The sequence below is a fragment of the Gopherus evgoodei genome, chromosome 2 (assembly GCF_007399415.2).
Source record: "Gopherus evgoodei ecotype Sinaloan lineage chromosome 2, rGopEvg1_v1.p, whole genome shotgun sequence".
Taxonomy (NCBI): Eukaryota; Metazoa; Chordata; order Testudines; family Testudinidae; genus Gopherus; species Gopherus evgoodei.
In genome coordinates, this window is record NC_044323.1 from 180,026,437 (window position 1) to 180,042,871 (window position 16,435).

Consider the following 16,435-nt stretch of genomic DNA (forward strand, 5'->3'; position numbering starts at 1 on the left):
TGAAATATTGACATATTGACTGTTCTCCAGAACATAATGTGACATTTTCACATTCTGTTAAAACAAGAAATGATGATTTTGTCTTTTCCCCTCTGTATTCTTTGTCACTCCATGGGATGTATTTATTATGCATGAACTGAACAAGGGCAAATCATCTATTTTGCACAAAGAATTAAGAACTTGCAGTGAGTCTACTTTCTAAATATATTATGTAATTTCAAATATTTTTATCTGATATTTCCTTCTTCTTTTATTATTATTATTAGTTAATTAGTTTTTTGTTTTTGAAAATACAGGTTTATAGAGCAAACTGAATACTAGTGGATGGGAACTCAGGCCTCAGTCCAACAAACTACTTAAGCATGTGCTCAAGCACATGAGCAGCCCAATTGAAATCACTGGGATTTCACATACGTTCAGCGTTAAGCATGTGTTTTGTTATCCTGCTTGATCAGTGCCCCAGATTAGAGCAAAGAGTGGAATAGCTGTCTATGGATATTTGTTTTCCAAAGTGAATTTCCATTTAATCATATTTACTCATCCTGTATGTTTGCTTTCCATGAATATAGGAGAACTGAGTGTGGCTGCACTATGGAGACTATATCAGCATAGCTAGGTTGCTATAGCTATGCCAGCTTACCCCTCAAAGTGGGGAGATAGTTTCTGCAGATAGTTTTTCCATCAGTGTAGGAACCAGACATGCCAAACGCACAAAAAAATCACAGAAATTCAGCTAGTTTTTGACTTAATTGGCTTGTGAGTTGCTTGTTGGCTAGTTTTTGTCTTGTAGCTTGTTGCTTGTTTGGCTTATTGCTTGTTGTAGCTTGTTGCCTCTGTTGTTTTTTTTTATTGGCTCCCAGCAAGCAGGAGTGGGAGGCAACCAGGGGTAATGGGGGGAGAGAGTCAGGGGTGCACAGGGGGCCCACCACAGTCCCAGACTGCATGCTGGGGGGATCTAGTCACATGGTGTGTTGGGGTTCTTAGGGATGGGCTTGTTTTGGCCTTGTTTTGAAATAGGATTAGTTTGATTTTTGGCTTATTGTGAAAGTCAAGGTGCTTATTTACCACGTGAAAGTTGACAACTGTGGTAGAAACACCACCTCTCCTAGGAACAGTAGAAATGTTGACAAAAGCATTCTTCCATTCGCATAGCTGTGTCTACACTGATGGTTATGTCAGCATAGCTACATCAATTAGGGGTGTGATTTTGCATACACCTGACCAGTGTATCTACGGAAACCTAACTTTGAAGTGTAGACCAAGCCTTATGGTGGGATTTTCATAAGCACTTAGCATTGGCCTAACTTGACTTCAATGGGAGTAGAATTAGGCCAATGGTAAGTGTGTTTTGAAAATCCTTCCCTGATTTCTCTTCTTTCCAATCAAATCCTAAGAACAGATTGTCTGCTTAACAGCTCTGTATCACTTGTAGATACTTACATTTGTGTCTTCTTCATCAGTAATGTTACTGAAAACAAAGGGTGAACCTCAATTTCAATGATGGATTAGGGGACACAAGATAGCTGCCCAAAGGCTAATATTCATAGGCCAAATTCTGAGGTACTTACCTAGTTTTTACTCAATCCATACTCAGGCAAAGTGCCAAGGTCTGAAGGATTTTACCAATGTATGTGTGGCTTTCAGAAAGAGGTTTACCTCTTAATATCCTTGTGTGATGGCACCAAACAGTCCCCTAACCACCACCATTGTTGTGTAGTTTTACTATTCCTAGTGCTTTTGCCCATCACTGCTCTCTTTCTCTCTTCTTGGCCCCTTGGTGGCACAAGATTCCTCATTTGATTCACTCTGCTATGGTTTTGTCTTCCCTCAAATTTCACTGTTGCTGTTCTGCTCTGTAATCTGTCCTTACTTTCCATTATCTTCTTTTATTAGTATGAAACTGCATAATTCATTTTATTGTTTTATATTTTTTAAATAGTAAAATGCCTTGGTTAAAAGGTTTTGTTAAACAGATTTTCTCTCAGAATTATTAATATTAATATTAGTGCTGTCGATTAATCGCAGTTAACTCATGCGATTAACTCAAAAAAAAGAATTGTGATTAATCACAGTTTTAATCGCACTGTTAAACAATAGAATACCAATTGAAATATATTAAATATTTTGGATGTTTTTCTACATTTTCATATATATTGTACTCTGTGAGATACAAAAAGTTCTGCTATCTTAGCCAGGGATGAATACAATTGGGGAGCTATTGCTCAAGTTTACTCTTATCAGTTGTCAAATTTAATCAAACCTTTAATCTGTCAGAAAACAAACTTATTTCTTCTCTTTCCGGGTCGAATGGTACTCAAGGTACAAAAGTGGAGGGGGCTATGTGAGTCCCACATTGTCAGAAACGCATGCGTGTAATTTACTTGCACATGAATGCATGCATCTTCGCAGTTGTGCATGCAAATTTCAGGTTAGATGTTTGAGTGAATTTATAGCAATAGTGCACACATGTGCCTTTCTTTGAAAATGTGGACCTTATTGAGTATTTGAATGCTTATTATGATACAGTGTGAGGGAGTTCTGGTGCCAAAATTGTAATAATATTTTGCTCTGAAACTAAATACACAAGTAAGTGGGTAAAGTTCATATTGCAGTTTGAAGCTGACACGAGACTGAAATGATACAATCTTCCAACGTGGAATTTTGTCTCCAGCTGTCCAGCTAGGGAGATGGGTTAGGAAGCTAACACTTGTGCATTCTCGAATAACAGAAGTCAAGGAGGATTCAATGCCTTAACATTCATCAATGAAATAAACACTTTATCTCTGAGTAAATGGGGTTATGTCAACAAAAACGGAAACATCTGAAAACTACATACAGCACTGGAGAAAAACAAGCATCTTAGCATCCAAGGGTGTGTGGCAGTTAGTTTAATGCACCATAACCCTCACACTGACATTCTTCTTTTCTGCTAACAAATGAATATAAGGGGGAGCCTATAAACGTCCATAGCTGCCGGAGGGTTTAAAACCAGGATAGCTGGAAATTCAAGCAAATCAAAATGTTTATCTCTTTGCCTATTTAAAAGAGCTATTAAATGTTTAATACAAGTGCAGGAGAAATCAGATGAGATGGTCAGAGATGTGGCTGAAAATGCCAAGGTGCATATCCTATGAGTAAATATATTCTTTTGAAAAATAGCAGTCCTGGATGGAGTGCACTGAACTAAGATCCTGACTACACACAGACTTTGCACCAGTTTTGTAACTGTTGGGTAGGGATGTGATATTTTACTTTTAAAGTTATACCAGTACAACATCCAGTACAACACCCAGATACCATCTGTGTAAAGGTGCCTTATACCAGAATTGCAGAGTTCTTCTTCCCACATAGGCATAATCTATACCAGTATAAATCACCCTTATGCTAGAATAACTGCACCCACACTAGGATGGGGTGGTACTGCTTTCACTATACCCATATAGTTAAAGCAAGAGGTATAACATTTGTTTGAAAACAAGCCCTTAGATGAGAAGAAACATGGGAAGCCTCCCGGGCATTATGAATCCTTCTTGCTATCTATGTTCGTAATGCTGGCAAAGCAATAATGGCTCACTTAAGTGAGGCCTCTTGTGCTCCCGTGTTCTTCCCCCTTGCTTTCTGCATTACTCTCAGTATGCCCAAATACTCCTCAGCCGTCAGGCATTGAGGCAATTTGATCTGATAGACAGGACGCTCAGGCCATGGCTACACTAGAGAGTTGCAGCGCTGGTGAGGGGGTTACAGTGCTGCAACTTAGGATGTGGCCACACTTGCAAAGCACGGCCAGCGCTGCAACTCCCTGGTTGCAGCGCTGGCTGTACACCCGGTCGATCTTCGGGTGTAGGGATTCCAGCGCTGGTGATCCAGTGCTGGTCAGCAAGTGTGGACGCCCACCAGCGCTTTTATTGACCTCCGGGGTATAAGGAGGTATCCCAGAATTCCTGTCCACAACAAACCGGAAGAAAGGGAGAGCTCGGAGTTCAGCCAAACTGCTTATTTAAAAAACAAACACAGCTCCTGTTTGCTGAGCGAGCGGAGGCAGGCAGGGGAATTACTTTGGAATGTTCGCAGCTGTTTGCTTGAAGAGAGAAACAGCACGCTCACACGGCAGAGGGGGAGGGGGAAGTCCGTGTTGAGCAGTTGCTGATCTGGTCTGACGGGTATTTAGCAGTACATAATTTGCATTTAGTGAATGAGAGAGGAGTGGGGGAAGAGAGTTAGAACTTTTAAAATGATTGAAGGTAGGCACAGTCCTTAGAACTTGCAAGGCAGGGAGCTGAGAACAGTGTCAACTCCAAAAATCCACTCTCTCTGTCTCCCCCACGCTCCCTGTCACATTCCACCCCACCTCCCTTTTTTGAAAAGCACGTTGCAGCCACTTGAATGCTGGGATAGCTGCCCACAATGCACCACTCCCAACAGCGCTGCAAGTGCTGCAAATGTGGCCACACTGCAGCGCTGGTAGCTGTCAGTGTGGCCACACTGCAGCGCTGGCCCTACACAGCTGTACGAACACAGCTGTAACTACCAGCGCTGCAAAACTGTAAGTGTAGCCATGGCCTTAGAGACATGGTTCGATTGCTAGTTCTACCATTAATGTGCTGTGTGACCATGGGCAGGTCACTTCTCCACTGTGCCCTCTACTCTCTCCCACCACTGCTTTGTCTTAACTGATTGTAAGCCCTTCAGGGCATGGACTGTCTCTTATTGTGTGTCTGTAAAATGCCTAGCACAATGGGGTCTTGATCTTTGTCGAGGCTTGTAAGAGTTACCATAATACAAATAAATACTAACAATTTAGGCAAGTATAATATTAACCCTATAGTCTAAGAAAGTAACACACGCAATCAAATGGAAAAGGATAATGTTTTGCAGACCAAAAGAAAAAAAAAACTATTTTAAAATGAAGAAAAACATATGCTTATGGTTGTTGAGAATGCAACTGAATGAATAGTTGCATGTTTTCTTTCTTCTGCTACAAACTAATGACCCACAATTCTCCTTTTTGTTTTACTGTCAATCCTGTCAACCTATTAAAAATCCAGTGTTCTTCTCAACTGCCATTAAAATGAATAATATTTTCACGTGATTCAATTCAAACTGTACATGTCAGGTAGTGGCTTTTTGGGGAGCAGCCAGATATAGCTTAAAAACAGAACATCGGGAACGAAATGAACAATTTCAATGAGAGAATGGGCCAAAATGGCTTTTATCTGAGTCACCCTCCACCTAAAATCTTTGGTTCAGATAAAATAATAGTACTTAGGATGTATTTAGTGGTTTTTCATCCATAGATCTCAAAGCTCTTTATAAAGATGGGCAAGCATAATTACCCCCATTTTACAGATGGGAAAACTGAGGAAGCGGAGAGGTTAAATGAATTGTATAAGACTCAACATGAGTCAAGACTAGAACCCTGATCTCCTGGCTTGTAATGTAGCACCTTCTCCACTGGACCTCACTGCCTCCCTAAATCCTCATAACAGAATTTGATTTCCAACCATTCTTCCTTTTTCAGAATGAAAATTTTCCACTTGGGCCATTGCAAAACCATGACTAAAACATAATACTCTTGATACATTGCTAGTTGTAACCAGCCATTTGAATGTCAGAGCAAAGTCTCAACATTCCCAGTATGCATTGCTCATATTGCTACAAACAGGAGAGAGAGACATCTTCCCACAGGCTCCTTTTCTCATTTAGTAACTATTCAGCATGAGCTTGTTCCACCCAGAGACTAAATTCATGTGACAAGCAGCAAAAGCCCCCACTTATACTAGTTATGCAAAGAGAAAACCCCTTGGTGTACCAGCATCAGGAAAAAGATACAGGGTTGGTTGGTTGATTGTCACAAGGAAGAGAGAAAGCTTGGTTGCCAGCTCAAGAAGTTTTGTGTTCCCAGAGCATTTGTGCCTGTTTCTTGTATGACCTTGACAAACTGTTTAGTTACATAACATAATGCTTCACATAGTTAGGGAGATCTCTGGCCCAGATCCACACTGTAAGTTAGATCCCTAAGTCCCGGTTTTACGTGACTAAATTCTGAGAGTCTAGTCCCCTGCTATAAATACCTAAAAGAGCTGTTAGAGCAGAGAGGAATGGACTCTCAGTCTCCCATCTCCCAGGTTGGGTGCCTGAAATACCAGGCAATTCTCTGTGCTCCAATGACTCTGTAAGTCGTAATCCACAATGGAACAGCTTCAGCAGGAGAGTCTGAGGGAGCCCCACATCAGAATATCCCACAGCTCAGTGATTACAACCCTGTCCTGAGAGGTGAGAGATTCCCTCTTCAAATCCTGTCTCCCTCTCTGCCAGAGGGGGAATTGAACCTGCATTTTCCACAGCCCAGCTGTAATAACTGGGCTAAACATTATAAGATGAGCACCACCTCCTTCTTCTCCAACCATATTGGCTGGAGTAAGGCAAGCGCCAAATGCATTTTTCACAAGAAATAACTTGGGCACCTAGGCCACCTGACTCCAGTAAAGAGGTTCCTGGTTGTGGATCACAAGCAGAACTAAGTGCCTCTCTGCAGCCTGGATTTAGGCGTCTAACTCGGAGAGAGGGGCACGGCTTACTTTACATTTCTCTTGTTGTCAGCTTCCATTGCCTAATCTGTGTCCCTGTAAGCTGCACGCTTGAGCAGCTGCGCAGGAGATTCAAGCACTACCCAGCTGATTAGGAGAGCATGCATAGCCGGCAGCATGTATTCAGGTACCCCTCCCATGACGTTGCTCCATCCTGCAGCTGCTCTCGGGACCATCCTGCTGGCTGTGCAGTGAGGGGTGGGGAGTGAAGAGGGTGCTGATTTCAGGGCATCCCCTTCCCCCTGCAGCCCTATACCCGATTTCCACAGGGCAGAGAGGACACAGCCTGGCTCAGGATTTGGAGCTGCTGAGGGGTAGGGTGGGTGGCTGAGTGCCTTTCTTAACCAGACAGTGCACTGTTTCTGAGGGCTTGTCTACATCACAAAGTTGCAGCGCTGGTGAGGGGGTTACAGCGCTGCAACTTAGGAGGTGTACACATCTGCAGGGCATCACCAGCGCTGCAACTCCCTGTTTGCAGCGCTGGCCGTACTCCCGTTTTGTCTCGGGTGTAGAGGATCCAGCGCTGGTGATGCAGCGCTGGTAATCAAGTGTAGACACTTACCAGCGCTTTTCTTGACCTCTGTGGAATAAGCAGGTATCCCAGCATACCTGAGGAAGCCTCTGGTAATTAAGCAGGTCTCCTTCTCCGGTTTGCTCTCACGTTCCCCGAACCCCCGAGCAAGCAGGTCTCCTTCCCTGCGGTTTGCAGGGGGGTTCGGGGAACGCGAGAGCAAACCGCGGTGAAGCTGGTCTCCTTCCCCGGTTTGCTCTCGCGTTCCCCAAACCCCCGTGCAAGCAGGTCTCCTTCCCTGCGGTTTGCAGGGGGGTTCGGGGAACGCGAGAGCAAACCGCGGCGAAGCTGGTCTCCTTCCCCGGTTTGCTCTTGCGTTCCCCGAACCCCCGTGCAAGCAGGTCTCCTTCCCTGCAGTTTGCAGGGGGGTTCGGGGAACGCGAGAGCAAACCGCGGGGAAGCTGGTCTCCTTCCCCGGTTTGCTCTTGCGTTCCCCGAACCCCCGTGCAAGCAGGTCTCCTTCCCTGCAGTTTGCAGGGGGGGTTCGGGGAACGCGAGAGCAAACCGCGGGGAAGCTGGTCTCCTTCCCCGGTTTGCTCTCGCGTTCCCCAAACCCCCCTTGAAGCCGCCCAACAGCGCTGCAGTGTGGCCACATCTAACACCACTTGCAGCGCTGGTTGCTGTAAGTGTGGCCACTCTGCAGCGCTGGCCCTATACAGCTGTACTAATACAGCTGTAACAACCAGCGCTGCAAAATTGTAGATGTAGACATACCCTGAGATTTCCTGAGCAGCCAGCTCACTCAGTCAGTATCTCTCTCTCTCTCTCTCTCTCTCCTCTCTCCACCTGCCCATATACCCCATCTCCACAGAGCAGGGGAGGGGAGACAACAGGGCTCAGGACAGAGCAGGAGAGCTTCCAGTGAGTGTCTTAAAGAGACAGCGCAGGGCAAGGGCGGCTCTAGGCATTTCACCGCCCCAAGCACGGCAGGCAGGCTGTATTCGGCGGCTTGCTTGCAGGAGGTCCACTGGTCCCGCAGCTTCGGCGGATCTCCCGCAGCTGTGCCTGCGGGAGGTCCAGAAGCTGTGGGACCAGCTGACCTCCCGCAGGCAAGCCGCCGAAGGCACCCTGCCTGCTGCCCTAGCGGCGACTGGCAGAGTGCCCACTGCGGCTTGCCGCCCCAAGCACGCGCTTTGCGTGTTGGGGCCTGGAGCCGCCCCTGGTGCAGGGTGTCTCTCAGAAACTTTCTCAGCAGCTAGCACACACGCTGTGTGCGTGTGTGTGTGTGTGTCTCACACACACACACAGTCTCTGTGACACACACACACACACACACACAGAATCTGTCACACACATTGTCTCTATGTCACACTGTCACACACACACTGTCTCTGTCACACTGTGTCATGCACGCACATACATTGTATCACACACACAGTGTCACACTCACCTCCCAGCACATACTTGTGTTGTTGTTGTTGTTCTTCTTCTTCTTGGTACTTCCTGCAAGGCACACATATTCTCTGTAATTTAATTCTTTCAAAGTGTGTTATTGACTGGTCATTTCATATGCATTTTATAATTTTTATTTCTCTTACACTTAAATTTAATTCCTCGAATAGTGAGTTCTAAAATGCCTCACCTGTCCTGACTGGTTTTCTATCTGGACTTTAAAATCTCTCTCTCTCTCTCTAGAGAGAGAGAGAGAGAGAGAGAGAGAGAGAGAGAGATTTTGCTTTTACTGATGGCGCACATCCATGTATACCTTGGTACACCTCACAATTTATTCTGCACAAGGATGGAAAAAATTAGAGGAAATATTGATTGCCTTGTTTAAGCAGCTCCCTGCCTAGAGTTCTGTCTTTTGTGGATCTCATGCCTAGACACCTATCTCTTCCCTATTCCTTTGTGGATCTGGGCCTCTGAGACTCTTCTACTGATTTAAAAACACTCAGGCTGTAAATGATATATCCCTTATATATAACTGATATATTCAAAACACACAGACACCTAACAAAACTAACAGCTTCCCCCCCACACCATAGCCACAATATGAACTTTTGCTAACCTCAGAGCAGTGAAATATAGCAGAGTTCATGGGGTGGGAACCCCTCAGCAAATCTTTTCCCTGACAATTGATATTTAATATGCTGTCCCTCTAAATATCTGGCAGCTCCTCAAATCCCCATGGTATTTACAGTGGACATCTTGAATCAAAAGCAAGAAATGCATTTGGCTATTTCTGAAGCATTAAAAGCCTTATTTACATGATGGTAGCTTTTAGAATGCTCACATGGGCTCTCCCCCTGCCCCATCAGTCCCAATGATCTTTTCAGAGTTCTGAATTCACTTCTGGCAGACATCTTGGATTCTACAATTACTGGAAGGAAACTTCTCTCGTACCCCTCCCACAAGCTGGCAGAACTGCTGGTAGTATTAGTCATTTATATAGTGCTGTAAGGTGAACATGGCTTATTACATTTCATTACAGGCAGCTGGTTTGCAGTCAGTCACCTAGAGATTGGTTGATCATTGTGCAGTAGCTGGAATGCTTCCCAAAATACATGTGTTTTCAGGAACTCCTTAAATGAGGAGCAGGAGGAAGCTTGTCATAGATGAATTAGAAGATGACATTTATTGCAGACTCAGCAACCAGAGTCAGTGCAGTTCTGCCTTGACAAAGTGAAAACATGGTTCTATCTTGTAATGTAGGTGGAATCTAAACACGCCCCTGAATGTGGCATGATTTGGGAATGCAAGTTAAATTGCAGTTCCATTCCATCTACACTTACAGGATGTGATCATTTTTAAACTGAGTCTGGGATGCTGTAAACAGGTTTCCCAGCATGCTATTTGCAGAGGGTGATGCAAGTCATCTCATTTGGTTATGCAGATCTGAGTTATGAAGATCATCCCCACATCATATCAATAAAAAATTGATACCACATCAAATTGTCAAGTATTCTGTATATGCTGAACATTTACAAAAGGGGGGGAATATAGATTTCTCAGAGAGCTTGAAAACATTTCACTCACTATTTTTTGTACCCCTCCAATTGTAAAGTTAGGATCCCTTAGTACTGTTTGTCCATCTATACAGGCCTGGGAAGGAGAGAGAAATTATAACAAATACATTTTAGAGACTTCTGCAAACAGTTTTTCCATCTGTAATAATGTCACACTTGGAAGCTCCAGCCTCTCTCAATCTGCCTAGGCCATTACAAAAAGTTGCCGTATTGGGAAGGGCAAATTCCCAGTGATGCACTGAGATAAAAAAAAAAAAAAAGATCTAAAATCTGGCACTGAACTAGATACTAAGCTAGCCCTATTGCTGGTCCAGAATCCTGAACCTGAGACCAAAGTAGTTTTGAGAAGAAAAGGAATAATTTTCTGTGACTAACAGTTTTTAAAAAATAGTGGTTGTTTGCATCTGTTCAGAGGTTTGGAATGTAGAAGTAGTCCCAGTGAAGCTGGATTAGTAGGCAAAGAGCAGGTGATAGGGTCAAAAGTGCATCATGGCTGCCATTTATCAGTCAGTTTATCACATGGATATCACTAATGGGAAAGTGGTGTGTGTCTGTGTGTATGTATACATATATATATGTTCATGCTGCACAAGCATAAGTATTTGTAAATATACATTTATAAAGTGGGTGTTTATAAAAAATCTAACAAACGTTCTCAGTCAGAAATATCTGGGAAGTTCCATTTAGCTTGAAAGGCATCAGGAATTGCACTGTGTTGCAAAGTTATTGAGTTGGAAAAATCTTAAAAAACTGGAATCTTGAGAGAAACAAAGCTGGGACGTATGCATGATTATTTCATACTTTTTGGCTTCTCTGATTCAGTTTAGCACTGAACCTCTCCCCTTCCTGCCTCCCTTAGCCCCAGGAGGCTGCCATGACCTTATAACCACCCACAGTTTCCATGTTACTGTCAGCATCCTTACACTTGACTGATGAGAAGTATGTGATTATTCAACACATCATAAAAACAGCTATGGCAATTGAAGGAGAGATCTGGAAGATATTTATAGAAATCTGTAAACAATCATTTCAATTCAGCTATTCAGTGCTGTGCACACATTAGTTTATGAGCTGTTGAGCTGTCAGATTTTCTTTGATTCTTTCACCTCTTTTAAAAATTACCCAGTGCTCAGCTGTATTCCTGACCATTTTGTATTTCATAACATTCTGTTTACGGAGACAATTTCTTTTTTGAACTGCAGTAACATAGAAGGTTTTCTTTTTATGATTACACATCTTTTCATCGATTTTAAGAGGCTTGACGTGCCATGATTCACTAACATTCCCTGTATGCTAAAAGGCTTCTTTGGGCAATTATAGTGCGTACATCCGTTCATTACATACAGCTCAATGTGTGCTTTAAATAGACAGTAGGGTGGGGGGGAGTTGTGAAACCCTTTTGGAAAGATAAATAATGCAACAGTGGAACATTCATTGCAAAAGTTTGTGTGTTCTAGGCACTAGTCCGGCTTTTTACTCACCATAGCATGATTTAACCACATTGGAATGATCCCATCCAGGCTCTTGGGGTAAACCAGTTCTCGGTTGTACGTATACAATACCCAAAAGGACATAAACACAAACTGCAACAAAAGAATTTTTGTTGTAAAAGGCAAAGCAGTCTGTAGGAAAAATGTGAGCTTGCGAAATAAAAACAACCGATGTATCACACAAATGACAAAGTAAAGAAGGGAAGTTAGTGCAAGATGCAGTGCTCTGCTGTTGTTAAAGCCATGTCAGTCTCACCTTGCCTTCTCAGTATTCTGGGGCATATATCTATGAGAAACCCCCTCCTCTACTGCATAAACTGCTGACACTGACATTTCCAGGGAACACATGACTATCCTTGAACCTTTCTTATTTTTCCAGTGGGATCTTGGATGGTCCAAGGTTCCAAGGCCTTGGCTGTCATGCCAAAGGATTTGTTCTGCTCAATAACAAAGTAAAAGCAGATAGTGGCAAGACTGATAGTCTAAATCTTGGCATGCCGATAAGGTCTGTAAGCTTCATTCCTAAGCTGTAGGTACAGGAGTAGGCTGTATCTTGGGTCCGTCTGATCGAATAAGGGAGGATTTACAGTGGGAGGATTTAAGTGTAAGAAATGAATCCCAGTATCAGCTACTGATATCCGAAAGCTCATTTGTACTTTCTTGGCCTGGTTTTACGTTTGAGCACAAGTTGTCCGTATTATGGAAACTGAGGGCATGAGAGGTGGGGAGGATTGTCAATACTAAATATAGCTCATGCAGGTTACAGACGAATACATCCTGGTGTTCAACCCTTTTCTGTTACATACCCAGAAGCATGCATGGGAGATGTGACAGCAGTGTTACAAGAAACTGGTTTGCAAAGAATCACTAGTAGCTGAGATGGCTTAGTCTCAGTTGCAAGAATTGCCTCTCTTGTTTCACCTGGCTGAAATGCTTGTGGACACAGTTAAAGATGAGTTTCAGCTCTCCTGAGGCCAGCTTCTGCAAGCCCCTTTCATACTGAGTTGTACTGACAAAGTTATTTCAGTCTCTGGCCCATTATATGCAGAAACATATGGCGAACATAATTGTCTACATGTGAGCAGACAGTCCAAAATGAATCTGTTGCAGATTATTCTAAGTAATATCATTTAAGTCTGTTTCTCTTCTGTGTTTGTTTAAACTCATTTTGCAGTCAGGGAAGACAATACGAGGATTTATTGCCTTTTAAGGACCCTACTAGACTCTTACGGCACATGTTGCCCTTCCGGTGAAACTACTTCAGTAGATAATTCCAGTGTCTCTGTATGTATAAGGGTAGCAGAATGTCTTCTTTCTGCCCTTTGATTTTGGTGGATGTCTCTCTGCCTATGGCTGGGTTGTAGGGGGCAGGGGGAGGGGGGCTTGTAGACCACCATGTCAGAGCAACATGTTCAACATTAAACCACTAGCTAGCCTCTTATCTGGGGCTAGATTTAAGCACTGTTTTCTCATTTAAATGGATTTGTTCTGTTTTCAAAAGACAAAATGAAGCTCCCTAGTAATAGCTGTATCTATTTGGTACATGTGTATATATGATTATTATTATTATGGACATTGGTTACTTACCGTGGACACAGGGAAAGCCAGGACACTGAAGAGAAGGTCTCTGCAGGAAATTATGTACTTAACACTTGGTAGTTTCTTAATTAGTCTCAACACATCAGCCAGGAAGGAGATCCCATAGAAAACAGCCTGCAAAACCTAAATTAATTACAGATAATGAGGGAATCTTCATCCACCTTTGATTAGCATGTTCCTGCATGAACTCAATACTTGCTCTTTAGGGAGCTGTTTTGTTGGTGAACTACAAGTCAGCACCAGGGAAATAGCTTTTGGCTCAGTTTTCCTTATTAACTGAAAGTGATTAAATAAAGTAGTTCAGGAGATTACTTTAACAGTGCCTCTCTTAATGGAGCTAGCAGAACAGTGTGGTGTGAAGAGTGAGCTTTATTCAGACTGGAAGTGGCAGGATGTGTTGTAAGATAGGTCTTTTTGTAATTAATATGTTAATTGTTAACCTCAAGGCAACAAAATAGTAACGGGAGGGGACAAATCTGTGGCTATTCAGAATTTTAATGTTTCCAACAAAGCAAATGCTATAAGTGTTCTCAGAGGTTAGCCAAGATGCAGGGCTAGCTCCAGGCACCAGCTAAGGAAGCAGGTGCTTGGGGCAGTGAATACAAAGGGGTGGCACTCCGTCCCCTACTGGGGCAGCACATCCAGGTCTTTGGCAGGAACTTGGGGGCGGGTCCCCCGGTCCCTCTCTTTCTCTTTGAGCTGCTGCCAAACTGCCGCCAAAGAGGAAGAGAGGGAGTGAAGGACCCACCGCAGAAGAATGGAGTGGTGCGATTGAGCTGCCGCCCAAGTGCCGCCGATTGGCTTTTTTTTTTTCCCCACTGGTTGGGGCGGCAGAAAACCTGGAGCTGGCCCTGCCAAGATGGTGCCTTCTGGCTGGTGGTGATGCGTTAGAGCTCATGCCCATACTGTACCAATTACCCAATACAAAACACCCTAAAAGGGCTGTGTTAGACAGAGAAGCCACTAGAAAAAGATTTGTCCTGTACTAGGTCCTGATGCAAGAGCAGGACTTCACATTCAGATCCTCAAAAATACTTTAGGCAGGAGTTAGCCACCTCAATACCTTTGAGGAGCTGGGCCTTGGTAACTGGAAATAAGACGTAATTGCATTAGAATTGAGAGCACTGGTTTAATTATGTTTTTTGGAAATAATGTAACCAATTAATTCTGGCTCTTTTTTAGTTAGCTAACTTCATAGATGGTCTGATGATATTATGCAAATAATGTATTATCTGTATTCTCTTCCACTGATCATCAAATAATTGTATTTGAAAACGATGTTTCTCATTCTTCAACCACCTCTGCTAGTGCTACACAATGGACTGTAATGCACTAAACGTGGGAAGAAGTAAAGTTAAAGCCTATTAAGAACTTGCTGCTCTTTGACTGCTAATCTATGCTCAACTTTGAACCTGAGCTCAATTTTCTTGATTACTGGTGGCATTTTTAAAGCTAGATTCTCTCATTCTTGTGCTGGGAAACTCAGTCTATTGCAAATGCTGGCACTGTTGAGATGGAAAGATACTGTTAAGCATTCTGAATGACGTCTCTTTTGCCATGAACTCACCCTGATTCAGATTTTTATTTTGAGTTTGTGTGATATCTAAGGCTGGACTGATTACTTCTTCAGGATCCTGGAGAGATTGGGCTTGGGAGGGGACAGCACTGGCACAGCACTTGATCAGAAAGTTTTAGATGCAGAATAGAGGATGGGAAGCAGGATGGCCTCCCTTTGCCCACCAAAAAAAAAAAAAAATTCAAAACACAATACTTTGTGCTGTCATAGTGTAGTTCCCCTTAGGGCGACAAGGTATATTTAAATATTAATGACTTAAGGCTCACAACACCTCTAGGAGGTAGGTAATTAGCTTTAAACAAAAGATAGGGAAACTGAAGCCCAGAAAGGCTAAGTGACTTTCCCAGGGTTTCACAGGAAATATGAGGCAGAGGTGGGAGTTGAATGCAGGTCACTTGAAAAATAGTGCTGTGGCTCACCCCCAACACCATTCTTCCTCCCAAATTGGACAGGAGGCTAATGGACTGAATAATGCAACTGTCATTAAAAATAACCCTGCCAGAACCACAAATACTTACAGTTCAAGCTCATTCCTGTTTGTGACACAAAAACAGCCCTTTAAATATATATGTGTGTCTTTCACCATTGACTTTGAGATCTTCGTTACCAAGACTGGCCTCTCTAACTGTGGGTAGAGTTTTGGACTCTAAGGGCTCGATCTTGCAAGGTGCTGGACCCTAAGCAGCAAAGCGCTTAAGCACATGCTCAACTTCAACGGAACTCCTCGTATACTTAAAGTTAAGCACATGTTTAAGTGCTTTGCCGGATCAGTCCCTGGGGCCCCATTCCTTGAGGCAAACACATGGGAGATGGGTGCTTAAGAATTGCTGTTTTTCTTGTATGCCATTGGCTATAACTACTGCAGGCTGTAGAGCAAGCTACAATGTTCAGTTCAATACTTTCTCCCTATGGTTTAAACAGCATGACAAATGGCAATGGAATGACCTGTGTGACATGATAACAGTGAAAGTCTGGTGATGCATGGTAACTAATCGTTAATAAAGCATCTCATAGGCTTTCCCTATTTGAGAGAGGCATAGTTCCCAGAGTACAAGGGTCTGATTATTGCTTTTATGGTGAGCCCTACATTAATCATGAGCCAGAAATAAACTTCATTTCCCCCCTTAAAATCAATTAAAACAAACATTTGGATGGAAAAGAAACAGATGGTCCCAAAGCATCCAAGTTCTCAGTCTAGCATTCTTTCTGTAGCTTACAGAATAGGTCAATAGTATCTTCCAGACTGAAAACTTTCCATTCATTTTTCTTTACTTAGGTAGCTGTGTGTGAGCACTTGCACGCTCACACACCTGTATCCATAGGCCCCTATTTAAAAAAAAAAAAAATCCTGGAATTTAATCTCAGGAGCATACCTTTAAGAAACCCAATATTCTACCCTCATCTACAGTAATAGAAATCCAAAGTAACTGCACTGAATTCAGTGGATTGCCATTGGTATAACTGAAAGGACATCTTAGCCCAACGTTGCTATAACTATACTTGAAAAAAAAAGGGTAAAAAATTAGGAAATTAACAGTTTAAGTAAATTAACCACCTAACTGAAATAACATTCCATATCAGACATGGTTTAACAGAAATAGAGAAGTGCTAACAATTAGTGTGCACACTCAAATTACAAGTTGCAA

The 16,435-nt window shown here is 43.0% G+C and overlaps 1 protein-coding gene across 1 annotated transcript in view; it reads right to left on the reverse strand.

Moving 5' to 3' along the window:
- The window catches only part of ADTRP (androgen dependent TFPI regulating protein), a 49,139-nt gene that overhangs the window by 26,348 nt on the left and 6,356 nt on the right, over positions 1-16,435 (reverse strand). Inside the window, exons 2-3 of the mRNA XM_030552404.1 lie at positions 13,202-13,336; positions 11,606-11,707 (exon numbers count right to left, since the gene is read on the reverse strand). Coding sequence (XP_030408264.1) covers positions 11,606-11,707; positions 13,202-13,336 — 237 coding nt within the window. The remainder of the gene's footprint in view (positions 1-11,605; positions 11,708-13,201; positions 13,337-16,435) is intronic.